General features: G+C 39.2%; 1 protein-coding gene across 1 annotated transcript in view; it reads left to right on the top strand.

Moving 5' to 3' along the window:
• c1ql4.S (complement component 1, q subcomponent-like 4 S homeolog) overlaps window positions 1-15,120 on the top strand; it is a 32,724-nt gene extending 17,604 nt beyond the window's left edge. Inside the window, 1 exon segment of the mRNA NM_001096911.1 lies at window positions 14,677-15,120. Within this exon segment, the coding sequence (NP_001090380.1) occupies window positions 14,677-14,856 (180 nt within the window). The 3' untranslated portion in view covers window positions 14,857-15,120.
• Window positions 15,121-15,962: the final 842 nt, after the last annotated feature.

Below are 15,962 nucleotides of genomic sequence, written 5' to 3'. Positions count from 1 at the left end.
TTCAACCTTTTAGTTTTTTTTTGTTATATTTTTTTTAATCTGCCTAACTCCTAGTTGATCCAGAGGAAGGCAAAAAACCCCATCTGAAGCCTCTCCAATTTGCCTCAGAGGGGGGAAAAATTCCTTCCTGACTCCAAAATGGCAATCGGACTAGTCCCTGGATCAACTTGTACTATGAACTATCTCCCATAACCCTGTAAAAAGCCATCCAACCCCTTCTTAAAGCTATCTAATGTATCAGCCTGTACAACTGATTCAGGGAGACAATTCCACATCTTCACAGCTCTCACTGTAAAAAACCCCTTCCAAATATTTAGGTGGAACCTCTTTTCTTCTAATCAGAATGGGTGACCTTGTGTCAGCTGGAAAGACCTACTGGTAAATAAAGCATTAGAGCGATTATTATATGATCCCCTTATATATGTATACATAGTTATCATATAACGCCTCTTCTTCAGCGTGAACATCTCCAATTTGGCCAGTCATTCCTCATAGCTAAGATTTTCAATACCTTTTACCAGCTTAGTTACCCTTCTTTGTACCCTCTTTAATAGAATAATGTCCTATTTGAGTGATGGAGACCAAAACTGGCCTATAATTGTCAGGCTGAGATCGTAATCGCTTTTTTAATATATTGGAATAACATCAGCTTTTCTCCAATCCATAGGCACCATACTAGATGAAAGTGAATCTGAGAAAATCAGAAATAGGGGCTGGTCTAAAACTGAACTAAGCTCTCTTAGAACCCTGGGTGTATGCCATCAGGCCCTGGAGCCTTGTTTACATTAATTTGTATTAAACTTTATGAATCATATCCTGAGTCAGCCACTGACTAGATTGAGCTGAGCCATTAGTGCAGCTATGAAGTGAGCCTGGGAACTCAGACTCCTCTATTGTATACACTGAAGAAAAGAACTGATTTAACACATTTGCCTTTTCTGTATCTGTTACAACCATACTGGTACCATTATTTAATGGAGCAACACTCTCAACATGCATCTTTTTACTATTAATATATTTAAAAAACTTTATGGGTTAGTTTTCACCTCCACCGCAATTAACTCTTCATTTCCTTTCTTTGCCTTCCGGATTGCTGATTTACAACATTTATTACAGTGTTTATATTCATTAAATGCAGCTTCAGTCCCAACAGATTTGTAGTTTTTAAATGCCTTTCTCTTCTTTCCTATTAACTTCTTTACTTCTGTATTAAGCCACATAGGAAGATTCTTAGAGCTTCTACATTTACTCCTTAAGGGAATAAATTGAGAACAGTAATGATTTAATATAATTTTAAAATGACAACCATTTCTGTTCTGTGTTTTTAGCTGAAAACTTAATGCCCCAATCAATACTCTGTAGGGTAGGGTCAGGGGAAAAGGCTATGCCGTTTGGCTTGGGCTAAAGGCTATGGGGGTAGGCTCAGAGTAAAGGCTATGCGGGTAGGCTCGGGGTAAAGGCTATGCAGGTAGGCTCGGGGTACAGACTATGCTGGTAGGATCATGATTAAAATATGAGGAAGGAAATGACTTAAACAAGAGATGCCCAGCAACTGAAAGCCAACTGTCACATTATCAAATAGAGATTGATTGTACACTACAGCTAAATGGGTCAAGTAACAACTAAATACTAATACATATAACTACCTCTTACAGGTATGGGATCTGTTATCCAGAAACCTAGTATTCAGAAAGCTCCGAATTACGTAGACACCATTTTATTCAAATAATCCAAATTACTGATGATCCAAATGATTGCCTTTTTCTCTGTAAAAATATGTCAGTACCCTGTACTTATTCAAAACTAAGATATAATTGAGTTTATGTAATGTTTACATGATTTTCAAGTAGACTTAAGGTATAAAAATCTAAATTATGGAAAGATCCATTGTCCAGAAAATCCAGGTTCCAAGCATTCTACGTAACGTCCCATACCTTTACAAATAAATATATAATGATTATGACTGTGAATTATTTCTGGCCAATTAACTAATAAATTCTGTATTGCCAGCAGGTGGGTTTACAGCCTGCATACAATCTATGGGGCAGATTCACTAAAGGACGAATTGTCGCCAGCAACTGCTTCGCATACATCACACCATTTCATCAGGCACAAATTCACTACCGCTACGCTGATTCACCAATATCCAAAGTTGCGCTCTGGGCACGGAATGCTGGCGACTTTTTGCTAGCGTTACTTCTGCAGTGTCGAGTATTTTATAGTGAAGATGCGCCAGCGTTCGTTTGTGCCTAGTGAAAATTCTCTAGCGACCATGCACTTACTGTAGGTCAATTTGCATACGGTGAGTAACTTAAAGTTGTATTGAGGTCTTTAAAATAAATGTTAGTGCAAATGCTTGAAGATACCACTTTTTATTACAAATGTCCAGGGAACCGTAATAAAAGAGAGCTCATATAATGCCCTACACATGAGCCCACCGTAAAATGAATGTTCCTTATGTTAGGAAATGTCTGGAAAAAAACGGTTCCCCAAAAAAGTTTGTTAGGATTTTGCAGGCAATCCCGCTTCAAAAAAGGAAAAGTCGCCAGCGGTTTTGTAACTTTAATGCATTTTCAGCACACAGGATATACTGTAAGTGACAGAAGTTTGAGAAAGATCTAACTTCTTTTTAGCACTTCGCCTGGTCTGAGGTGGCAAAGTCAACTCTGGCAAAAGAGGTAACGTTCAGTAAAATCCACACTTAAGTGAATTTGAGGAGTAATGACCTTTTGCCAGAGCGAAAATTCGCCTGGCGACAGAGTCCGAACTAACGCTAGCAACGATCTCCTTCACTAGCGAATTGGCGCCTGCGCCTGCTAGTGAATTGGCAATGTCACTGCGGGTGGCAATGCTGGTGATCTGTCGCTAGTGTTAGCCACTTCGTCCTTTAGTGAATTTGCCCCTAAGTTTCCAGGTCACATTAAAGTCAATTGAAGAGGCATATTAAAGGCAATGCAGTGTTACCATGGTTAAGGTTTTGTGTGACAGGGAAGGAGGGAAATTAACTTTTAGTATGATGTAGTCAATAGAGCTATTGGTCTGTATTATTTTATTTTCTTAGTTATTTACCAATTTGTTCTTAAATATTTGGGATATTCCAAATACAGGCAGTCCCTGAGTTATGTATGATATAGGGTCTGTAGGTTTGTTCTTAAGTTGAATTTGTATGTAAGTTATACTTTTATATTATTTATACTTGTTAAATTACTTATAGTTATTAAATGCAACAAGGAAATGTTTGTCTTAACATAGTATTTATTTTTACCTTTCTGTGCTCTGCAGTAGACAACACATGCCAGAGGGGATTGGGGGAGGTGGTTTATTAAAGCTAAATGCTAATCAAAGTTAAGCAAACCACAGTATGTTACTGTAATAGCCTCTGTATGTAAGTGTGAGTTGTATGTAAGTAGGGTGTATGTAACTTAAGGACTCCCTGTATTGCGTTATATGCCTATACCGTGGCCAATCCACATTTCTATATGAGAACAAAGAGGAGAAATGGAAGGAAGAAGGATAGATGATAGTATAGAAAGAGAAGCAAGAGAATTAAAAAAGTCAGTGAACAGGGAAAGAAAAATTGATTGGATTGAGTGGATCTGTAGTCTAAAGCTGGCCATAGATGTTGAGATTTTTAAAAGATCAGATCCTCATCGTGAGACCACGATCTTCTTGGAACGATCGTACGATCATACGAATTGATCATCAACTGAAAAGACCAATTTGCCAGGAAAACAAAGGGTATCTGCCTGCTTGACCCTGCAAACATAGATAGATTGCACTGGGACCGACAAAGATTTTTTGACCTTGCCGATCAATTTCCTGACAGATGTCGGCCGAAAAATCGTAAGATGTACGATCGTTCGAATCCCACTAACCGCACCATAATTTCGAAGGATTGGTCGGACTTCCCTAAAATCGGTCGTTCGGCAAGAAGAATCTTCGCGTCTATGAGGAGCTTAAGGTTTTCTGGTGGGACCCTGGCCAACCATAAACTTTTAGTGGGTGCTGTAATCCAGGCAGACAATGTAACTGAGTTGTGAAAGATTAGAAGTCCAGTAATAGCCATAGAAGAAGTTCACTGAATGCGTGCAAAAAATATGCTGCAATTGGGTGCAATGACTCTATTACACACAGCTGGCAGAGAATTTCAGTGCACAAGGATAAATAAGGATAAATAAACCCTTCTTTTGTAAGTTTAACTAAAATGTCTGCTCTCATTACATTCTAAACCTTCCGCACGCTGCCTGGGCTGGAACATCTGCCTTTTATCTCATTGCTGTGTGCATTGGAGCCGCTAGAATATTCTTCCAGGCGCCCTTCATAAGAACTTAGCACCTTGTTATTATAAGGTGAGATACAGATGGGCAAGGTGTTGGCATCTGCCTTTCGGCCTCACGTGTCCTGGCAGAAGGATGTTACAAGGTGAGGAGCTACTATGCTCCAAGGCAGAGATATAAACAAGCAGGTAGAACACTTTATGAGTACAAGGATTTTTATGGAATATCATTAGTGGTGCTTGCGAAGCAAAGCATCACTACTGTTATCTTGCAAACTTATTAGTGGTGCTTGCGAAGCAAAGCATCACTACTGTTATCTTGCAAACTTATTTTTATTAGTGGTGCTTGCGAAGCAAAGCATCACTACTGTTATCTTGCAAACTTATTTTTATTCTTCTTCCGTATGAAAGTTTGGCGCGTAACTAGTCCCGCACCGTTTGTCCTAGACCCATGAATGAGGTGTCAAATCGTGCGGCTTAATCGGGAATGGGGTGGTATGACTTTTCTAAGGGGTGGGTGGTTAATTGCCCCTTGTTAGTGGTGCTTGCGAAGCAAAGCATCACTACTGTTATCTTGCAAACTTATTTTTATTCTTCTTCCGTATGAAAGTTTGGCGCGTAACTAGTCCCGCACCGTTTGTCCTAGACCCATGAATGAGGTGTCAAATCGTGCGGCTTAATCGGGAATGGGGTGGTATGACTTTTCTAAGGGGTGGGTGGTTAATTGCCCCTTGCGGGGGCAATTAACCACCCCGAAAAGTCCCATAGATTAACATTGAGGCCAACTTTTGACGGATTCTAGCGCAGAGAGGGAATCTTGTAGAAACGTTAAATTTACCACATTTGAAGAGGTTTGCGACCTGTGTCAGATGATACCCCACACGAGGGTATAAGTTTTACCCCCGGGGCAGGAGAGGTCCCCAAATTTGCCCCATTGACTTATAATGGGGAATTTATCGAATAATTAGTTTGTCGCAGACCCATGAATGAGGTGTCAAACCGTTCAGCTTATTCGGGAACGGGGTGTTGTGACTTTTCTGTCCTATTTTGGGGACCCAAAAAAGTGAGCGGAGCCGCAAACAACCAATCAGATTTTCCCTATTGACTTCAATGAGAAAATGTAAACAGCTGTAATTCTCACAGTAATAAAGCCAGAGCTCCCAAACTTGGCACTGTGGGTCACTGGGTGACTGCAGCCAAAATTTACAAAAAGTGGGCGGAGTCTATAACAGCCAATCAAATTTCAGCCATTCAATTAAATAGGAAAATTTTAAACTGCTGCCGCTCTTAGACGGTTAATGGCAGCCTCCTCAAAGTTGGCACAGTTGGTCACTGGGGGACTGGGATTAAAATTAAGAAAAGTGGGTGGAGCCAAAACCAATCAGATTTCTTTGATTGGTTTTAATGGGAAAAATTAAGAAGGCTGCCATTCTCTCAGTATTGATGTCAGGGACCTTGAATATCACAAATGTGGTCGCTGGGGGTTTCCACTTCAAGTTTAGAAAAAGTGGGCGGAGCCACCAACAACCAATCAAATTTCATTCATTGATTTTCAATAGAAAAAAATAGAAATGCTGCCATTTTTACACATTAAATGACAGCATTCCCAAACTTTGGTATGTTAGTCACTGAGTGACTGTGGTTCACAATTAGGAAAAAAAGGGGCGGGGCAACAACAGCCAATCAGATTTGGGCCTGAGTTTTGCCACGGCAAGCACCACTCACATTTTCTTCAGGAAATGTACCTCTCTAGTTTTCTCTATTATTCCCTGCTACGGACATTCACAATAGTCACATCATATCACCACTTGTGGGCATCGTACTTCAGTGTGTCTGTGTGGTATTATGCGTCATTATTCCATATCTTTTATTCATCTTTCACAACAGCTTTTCATTTTGGGTATATGTCAGAAAGGCTTTCCCTGCAACTTTTGCACCGATTGCACATTCGTTTTATGCTGCAAATGAAACTAACATACAACAAGTCACATACAGTATGTGGCGTATGTCATTAAATTAGTGGAGCCAACGTTTTACATTTTGTAGCAAATAAAAAAACAGTTGTGACATAAACAATACTCTCCCCTTCTAGCCTTTGTATTTGTTTTCTTAAACTTGTGTCTAATAGAAATCATCCAGCTGTTTGACCACCCCTTGTCCCTTTGGTGTAGTTTTGCTATAGTGAAGGTAGTTATTCATACAATAACATATACCTGCTCATGTTCAGCAAAAGAAGATATTTTGGATAGATATATTTAAGTACCTTTCTGTGACAATGTACATATGATTGCAAAGGCCACACATTCCCCGCTGATAGATATCTGGAAGGTGCATGTGTAAAATAGAGAATAATTGAGAATAGAGTATAATTGGTGGGGGTTGTACAACATATTATGATCTTGTACTGACCCAAGTCATTATGGAAAATGATGTCCCCGGTCTAAGTGAAATATTTAGTTCTAATTGCATTCTTAAACTGCTGTAGTAAAAGGAAGGTTACACAGCTATAGTAAAGAAGAGATAACACTGTTATAGTAAAGAAGAGGTAACATTGTAATTGTAAAGAAGAGGCAACTCTGCTATAGTAAAGGGGATATAAAAACTGCTATAGTAAAGATAACATGCTATATTAAAGGGGTGATAACATGCTATATTAAAGGGGTGATAACACTGCTATAGTAAAGGGGAGATAACATGCTATAATAAAGGGGAGATAACACTGCTATAGTAAAGGGGAGATAACATGCTATAGTAAAGGGGAGATAACACTGCTATAGTAAAGGGGAGATAACATGCTATATTAAAGGGGAGATAACACTGCTATAGTAAAGGGGAGATAACATGCTATATTAAAGGGGAGATAACACTGCTATAGTAAAGGGGAGATAACATGCTATATTAAAGGGGAGATAACACTGCTATAGTAAAGGGGAGATTACATGCTATATTAAAGGGGAGATAACACTGCTATAGTAAAGAGGAGATAACACTGCTATAGTAAAGGGGATATAACACTGTTATAGTAAAAGGGAGGTAACGCTGCTATAGTAAAGGGGAGGAAACACTGCTATAGTAAAGGGGAGATTACATGCTATAGTAAAGGGGAGATAACATGCTATATTAAAGGGGAGATAACACTGCTATAGTAAAGGGGAGATAACATGCTATATTAAAGGGGAGATAACACTGCTATAGTAAAGGGGAGATTACATGCTATATTAAAGGGGAGATAACACTGCTATAGTAAAGGGGAGATAACACTGTTATAGTAAAAGGGAGATAACACTGCTATAGTAAAGGGGAGGTAACACTGTTAGGGTAAGGGCACACCTGGAGATTCGGGGAGATATAGTCACCCAGTGACTAATCGCCTCTTCTTTGGGGCGTCTAATCTCCCCAAATCTCCAGGTGTGCCCTTACCCTGATAAAGAAGAGGCAAAACTGCTATAGAAAAGGGAAGTTACACTGCTATAGTAAAAGGGAGTTAACACCTATAGTAAAGGGTAGATAACACTGCTATAGTAAATGGTATATAACACAGCTATAGTAAGAGGGAGGTTACACTGCGATAGTAAAGGGGAGGTAATACTGTAATAGTAAAGGGGAGATAACACTGCTATAGTAAAAGGGAGGTAACACTGCTATAGAAAAGGTATTGATGCTGTAGGAAGGTAAATGCTGATGTAGGAAAAGGGAGGTAAGGAGGAAATAATATTTTCTATTTCACAAGAAATCTCTGACTTTCCATAGAGTTAAGGGCACTTATGCCTCATGCTCAAAGGAATTTCCATGATGAAGATTTTTCAAGGTAAATACAAAAGCAAGATGAGGTATCAGGAAAATAAAAACAGTGCTGATGTGAGCTGGACTGTAAAGGTGTTGCTGTCATACATACACAATGCAGCCGGTACGGGCCCTCATCTGACCATCTGGCAGGGCACAAAAGTCCCAGTCGGCTGGTTTCCAGGGCAACCATTCGTTACTGTCGAGGGATGGGAGAGGGGTCACCTGCATGGGACCTCTCATGGAATAGGTCAGGGGTTCAAATCTGGGCTCAGCCCTAGGAACATAGAGAGGGAGACTACTAAATATGATTCTTTGCATATTAAACTGCACCGTGGCTCTTATATATTGTAATAGAGAATTACAGAGTTTTGCTGGCAAATCAACATCAAACTGACAAGAGTATGCACATCTGCTGATGTCAGAAATATAGTGTTTGTGGGATCTCATATTTAAGAGTTTATGTCTGAACTTCCTTATTGTACAGACATTCTCCATACTAGGAGATACAGCAACTTCAGATTAGGATGTGAAATATCAAATTAAACTCTCCTTATTCATTTTATATAGCAGAGTAATAGAGAGTAATGGTACTGTATATACGTAGATTGTACAGTATGACAACACATTATAAAACTAAGACCAGGTGGAAAATGATTTATCTATGTTAATTTTACCCAGAATTTTATTATAGTGAACACAGCATCACAGGTACTTAGCGAGTTTAGCTCTGTGATTGCCAAACCTCTTTACATAATTTTTCAGGATTCATTGAGATCTGGCATAGTGCAGAGAGACTGGGAATTGCTAATGTGGTGCCTCTATTCAAAAAAGGATACCGTTCTCAGCCTCAAAACTATAGGCCAGTTAGTCTGACATCAGTGGTAGGAAAGCTTTTCGAAGGGTTAATAAAGGATATGATACTGGACTTTACAGTAAATCATAATACTATGAGTGTGTGCCAGCATGGTTTTATGCGTAATAGATCTTGCCAGACTAACTTAATTTCTTTTGAGTTTCAAACGTTTTATTAGATATTTAACAATAAACAACAAGAGGATAATAACATGACTGTTGCTTTCCTGCAGATTCAAAATCATATAACAAGTAACACACAAGTGTTCTAGTTCAAAATGAACTCCAATATGAGATAAAGATTTAGAAAAAAAACCCAGTAAATTTCCAGTAGTTATCCAACAGAGTAGTAATTATGAGAATAAATGAACAAAAAAAATACAATACAAAAATAAGCAATAACATTAAGAATACTATATCAATAATATCTTAATTTCTTTTTATGAGAAGGTAAGCAGGGACCTCAATTCTGGGATGGCAGTGGATGTGATTTACTTAGACTTTGCTAAAGCATTTGATACAGTGCCACACAAAAGGTTACTGGTTAAATTAAGGAATGTTGGTCTGGAACATAGTATTGTACCTGGATAGAGAACTGGCTAAAAGATAGACTACAAAGAGTGAATGGAACATTTTCTAATTGGACCAGTGTTGTTAGTGGAGTACCGTAGGGCTCTGTACTAGGTCCCTTGCTTTTCAACTTGTTTATTAATGATCTGGAGGTGGGCATTGAAAGTACTGTTTCTATTTTTGCAGATGATACTAAATTGTGCAGAACTATAGGTTCCATGCAGGATGCTGCCACTTTGCCGAGTGATTTGACTCAGTTGGGAAACTGGCAGCAAACTGGAAAATGAGGTTCAATGTTGATAAATGTTTCCTTAAATGAGAAGGATCTAGGGTTTTTTGTAGATAACAAGTTGTCTAATTCTGGGCAGTGTCATTCTGTGGCTCCTAAAGCAAATAAAGTTCTTGCATAAAAAAGGGCATTAACTCAAGGGATGAAAACATAATTATGCCTCTTTATAGGTCCCTGGTGAGGCCTCATCTGGAGTATGCAGTGCAGTTTTGGACACCAGTCCTTAAGAGGGATATAAATGAGCTGGAGAGAGTGCAGAGACGTGCAACTAAATTGGTTAGAGGGAGGGAAGACTTAAATTATGAAGGTAGACTGTCAAGGTTGGGGTTGTTTTCTCTAGAAAAAAGGCACTTGCGAGGGGACATGATTACACTTTACTAGTACATTAGAGGACATTATAGACAAATAGCAGGAGACCTTTTTACCCATAAAGAGGATCACCGAACCAGAGGCCACCCCTGCAGACTAGAAGAAAAGAACTTTCATTTGAAGCAACGTAGGGGGTTCTTCACAGTCAGGACAGTGAGGTTGTGGAATGCACTGCCGGCTGATGTTGTGATGGCTGATTCAGTTAATGCCTTTAAGAATGGCTTGGATGATTTCTTGGACAGACAAAATATCAAAGGCTATTGTGATACTAAACTCTATAGTTAGTATAGATATCGGTATATAGAATTTATGTGAAGGTATGGAAGGGTGTGTGTATGGATACTGGGTTTTCATTTGGAGGGCTTTTTCAACCCAATTTAACTATGTAACTATATAACCATAATAGATAAGAGCTTGATTATAACTGCTGAGGCCACACAAGATTGTTGCAGAGGCTGCTACCTGCCTGCAAGTCAATTCTCTTGTTGTCAAGAATATTTTTCCATCTCTAACAATTATTTGCATGATATCCCATTTGGCCATTGATTCTAATTCGCTTCTCAGCCATTACATGACATATACATGTCAATATTGTAAATTCAGAAATCAAGATAGCTCCAAAACTGCATTTATGTTGGCTATTTTTTCAAGTAGCTACTTGAAACTGAACACGGTTTCATGCAAAGGAAGCAACTCTGGGGTCTACAACTATCTGGGTGGCCAATGTGCACAATGGTTGCTCTCATTGCTCATTTCTTATTGGATTCTTTACACAAATTTAATCAGATATTCATTGTACAGGTGAGACATTTGGGGAATAGCTCCCAGTACTCACTGTTGGCCAATATGATAGAAAAGATCAAAGCAACAAGAACTGAATATACTGGATGAATACATTATGGGATAAATTTTCTTAAAAATCCCTGAAAAGTTTGCCAGATGCCATTTTGTGTTTTCAATGCTGTTTCTGCAGGATTGCTGTTCATATTAGTATATATGGGAAGTTTCTGGCTCTTTTAACCTATAGAATGTGGAGGTGCTTTTAAAGATGGATTCCGTGTAAATTTCCTCCAAGAATTCTGTTCTCTGATGTGCATTTTCTGGTTCAAAAGAGAACCTCAATCTATATAACAATTTGTTTACAAAATGTTGCAGTCATCTACAGAGCCAGATTTACATAGCGGGTGCCCCTAGGCCCACTGCCGTTCATCAACCCTGTCCCATCCCCTTCATTTGTGCACATGCACAAATTTTCATCATCAGGTTGGGAGCACTGGGGATTGGCGCATGGGAGATTTAAAAAAAACTATTGTATCTCATGATCAGCCCCAGAGCTTCCAAACCAATGTGGATGTGGTCGGGCTTCATGCCGCCCCCTAAAATCCTGCTGCCCTAGGCTGCCTTGGTGGCCTTTCCACAAATCTGGGCCTGGTCATCTATGACTCCAAAGTGTGTGTGTGGGGGGTGAAAGGAGATTGTTGTCAATAGGGGGAATCTGATAAAGAAGGCTTCTGATTGGAAGAGCATTATGCATGGAAAAATAGAGGAGATAATTGTTCAGAGAGGGAGAACTATCTTTACCCCTGTTTTCAGACCAAAAATATTTAAGGCTGTGCTTAGCTCCCTGTGTTAAGCCCTGTAGTTATAACATGATTTCAGCCAACCACCTAGGTTTTTTTTGGGGGGCCAGAAACAGTAGAAACAGTTGAATACCCTCCAATAAAGATACTTTTAAAAGAAGTTTTGGAGTTACTACTATATCAGGCCACTATCAAGGGATACCCTTTTGTAGTAAAACACATTTTTTTCTGGTACTCTATTCTTTCTTTTATTAGCACTGAATACATTGTATATATGTGTAAAAGTGTTTATATTCTCAACAGAGAACAAAAAAGATATTTTTCTACTACTACTAGGCCAAACTTAACTTAGACCTCATTATAACTGTAAATCTAGGTATATCTTTTCCTTTTCATTTCGGCAGCATCTCTACCATGTATCTGCAGCCACATCTATAATTTTTATATATATAGTTTGAGATATATATAAGGCTGTGGATTTTCAGCAGCCACCATCGGTACTATATCTCCCATGCTTAGAAAAAGCAAGAATCATAATGATTGTGCCCAATCGTTCACTGTATACGTCTCTGCCTCCCTGCGGCTAAAAGCGAATCACACGGGGACGGGACAAGCCCTAGTATATTTTATTATTGCCCATTACAGATTCACAGCCACATGTCTTTGAGCTTTATAAATAAACTCTACAAATAGTCACAAATGGGAGCCTCCTACTGAAAGAAATGGAAAGATTTAGGCCATGAATTAATGTGCCTCATATACTCTTTTTCAAGGGAGGTCGTGTCACTGAATAATAACTAGGAGCATAAATATCTGAAATATGTACAGCCGAACTTTAAGGCATAGTAAATAAAATACAGCAGTTTATATATTGTGTCTTATTATTTGGCCATTACCAGGCGATTAGAGCTAGGACACACTAGCGCACCTGCCTCTGGAAATTAATGTTTTTGGAATGTTCCCTGTGGTTTGCTGATGACAGGAGGATTTAAATAGAGAGAGAAGCAGGAAATCTAGAGACATGAGACTTTAATGAAATGTATGACATAATAACTTTAATGCAACACATTTAAATCCTAAAAATATGTGCAATCCAGCTTTCAGGAAGGAGTTACTGTGCGTGGGGGGTGGCGTGGTGTTGCGTTGTTACACCACTGAAGTGCAATGTGTTTGGGTCAGCAGGAAGGCAGGTAGAACTGAGTGGCGCACACCTCACCTCCTTGTTGCATTTTATAAGTCCTATTTAGCCACTCAATAATACCTATTCCATGACTGATAAAGTTGACAGGGACCTGTAAGAGTACAGGATTAATGGCATGACAAAAGAGTGGCGAGCGATTATTGCACATTCTCTAATAAATAGGAACATTTATCAGTGATATAGTTGTAGAGCTGAAGGAAATAGTGTGGGAACCAAGGCATCAGACATGAGCTCTCTTGGCACCCAGCCCCCCCCCCCCCATATGCTGTTATTGGGAAGTTTTATCAAATAATGTTTCCTTTTTATATGCTTTATCTACAATACATACTGAGTCAAGTAACACTCCCACTGTACCTGTAGTTCATCCATTCTATTGTGTAGGAACTCCAAACATGTTATAAAGTAGAATATAAATAAACACAGAAACATATAAATTGGGTAGGAGTTGTGCTATTTATTTTAGCTGACCTTTCAAGGAAATAACATTTAGCATGTTATCTGCATCAGGGGAATAAGGCAGTGTGTTCTTTTCAGCCTAAGCCTCAGATCTACACTGTCTCCACTGTAATGACTGACCTATTGCTGCTCATCAGTCTGTAACATTTGCTTAGACATCGGCATGTACAAAGCCAGATCCTGACCAGAACTGGGGCCAATCTTATCCCTACGGCCATTTAATTAGCAGTGCTGTTGCCCTTATTTATATGGCTAGTGGGAATTTGATTATACTTTTTCACAGGGTGAATTGTCTTTTATTGCCAAGGTTTTAAGAGCAAGCAGCTACATAGGACCTCCACAAGAGAAAGGCCCCACATACAGTAAAATATAATGTTGTAAAATGTATAAAATGTGTATTTCCTAATGATTGTTGGATGTTTTCAGAATATACATCAGGGATATCCTACTTACAACTAGGGTTGCTACCTGATTGGTATTTTACCGGCCTGGCCGGTAAAAATGATGGCTGATCCCAATGTTATTAATAAATATATAGGAAGGCCGGTATTTTTTTCCAGAAAAGTTGACAACCCTACTTACAACAGTTCAAAGAGGATTTGAGGGGCACACACCTGGTTAATTTTTTCAATTGCTTGGGTGTACCTTCCCCACTGGAACACAGGAATCAGAGACCAAATGGGCAGCACTCAGGATAAAGTAAAAAATTGCCTTTATTTACCAACAGCAGGGCAGCATAGCAACGTTTCGAGCCTCGCACGGCTCTTTTTCAAGCTAGATGGCCCCTTCTTGGAATTACACAAGAAGTTAACTTTTTTGTAGAACATGTACAACAAACATATGTAAAAAGCTGGTAGGTATTCTGGTAAACAGAATGGGCTGTAACTTCCATTATTTTTCCATTAATTTCCATTTATTTTTTGACTCATCTCCCATCTGGAGTGGGCCATTTTGTCCATCAATTACAACTATTCTCATTTATCCATTTCTTTTTGATGCCCTTAGTTACCATCAATTCCATTACCTTGGCATGTCTTGGTGCCATTGGAGCTTTAACTTAACTGGCTCTAATAATAATCCATCATTAATCTGTAACAAAACCTTCACTGCACCATTTGTCTAGTGAAAGAGGTTTGTGTTTGCTGATCTCTATAAAGACACTTGGCTTTACCTGTTATGTCAGAAGATGTCCCAAATGTAAAATAATGTTGCCATACCTAGTGACAACTAAATGTGAATGCTAAACAAGAAATGGCTTCATTTATATCATTAATATTCCATTTCTTTCCCTTTTTAGGTACGTGCCAGTGCTATTGCTCAAGATGCAGATCAGAACTACGACTATGCCAGCAACAGTGTCATCCTGCATCTAGATGTCGGGGATGAGGTTTACGTTAAACTGGATGGGGGCAAAGTTCATGGTGGCAACACTAACAAATACAGCACTTTCTCTGGTTTTATCATCTACCCAGACTGAATGGGCAGTCCATTTTCCCTACCCCACCAGAGACTTGCAGAGCATTGCTCCACGTCCTTGATCCATTTATCTCTTACCTTACAGGACACTGCAGGACATATCTTCATTATCCCCCTTCCATGTTAGGAATAGCCAGCATGCTTACCGATGCTGGCAGTTCCTCTGGCATACAGGAGATTTAAGGAACTCTCATTACAGTGTGATCTAATGCTGGACCTTTCAGAATAAAAGAGTTTAAAGTCAGGGCTCCCCTGATGCACAGAAGCTTCTCATGTTCATTGTTTATTGGCTATTTTATTTGGGAGATGATGGATACTCAATGTGACATTGGGGCTTTGGCAGAACATTGTAGTATGAGGAACATTTGAAAAGGTGATCTGTCTGCATGTGTGTAATTCATTGTGTGTGTGCGTGCGTATGTTTGCGTGTGTGTGATTGTTAGAACATGGTGACAGAAACCACAGCCAGGCTACTATGGAAACATGTAGGAATCACACAACATTTTGGACAACCCCCTGCCCAATACTATATGTTGGATTCTGAGTTTACAGCTTGGAATGTGACTGATGAAATTCTGAAATGAGGTTTGGGACTCTGCTCTGCTTATTCCAAAATGGTGAAAATAAGCCTCACAGTATATCGCACTGCTACTGTAGAATATTAGTTCAGAGCGACCTCTTGCCAAATGACAAATCCCACACTCGCTTGGTATAACATTGCCATGGATTTTTGTGGATATGTCAAACGCATCTTTATATTTTATACTTGTAAAAACCTCAACAGTGCTGCTATCAAACCCAAGCACACCTTGTAACTCGGAACAAGCAGGGTAGCCACATTGAACCCAACCATGTGTATTGGCTTGTTTTCCAGAGGCGGACATCTTGTATCCTGCAATACACCCTGTGCTACGCCCATATTCATTTTATTGCTCCCAACAATGCAAACTATTTAAATTCCAGTGCTTTTTATTATATGGCTATACTCTAGCCAATATAGATCATCTGATTCAAAATATAGAATAGTTTAAACCAAAGCAAAAAGTTAAGCAGACTTGTTACAATACCATACCAAAAGCAATTTGCAGAAAATCATGTATCTGCCCT

Source organism: Xenopus laevis, chromosome 2S, assembly GCF_017654675.1.
Source record: "Xenopus laevis strain J_2021 chromosome 2S, Xenopus_laevis_v10.1, whole genome shotgun sequence".
NCBI classification, from domain to species: Eukaryota; Metazoa; Chordata; class Amphibia; order Anura; family Pipidae; genus Xenopus; species Xenopus laevis.
The sequence above is the reverse complement of the archived record's forward strand: the minus strand, read 5'-3'. Positions and strand labels throughout refer to the sequence as shown.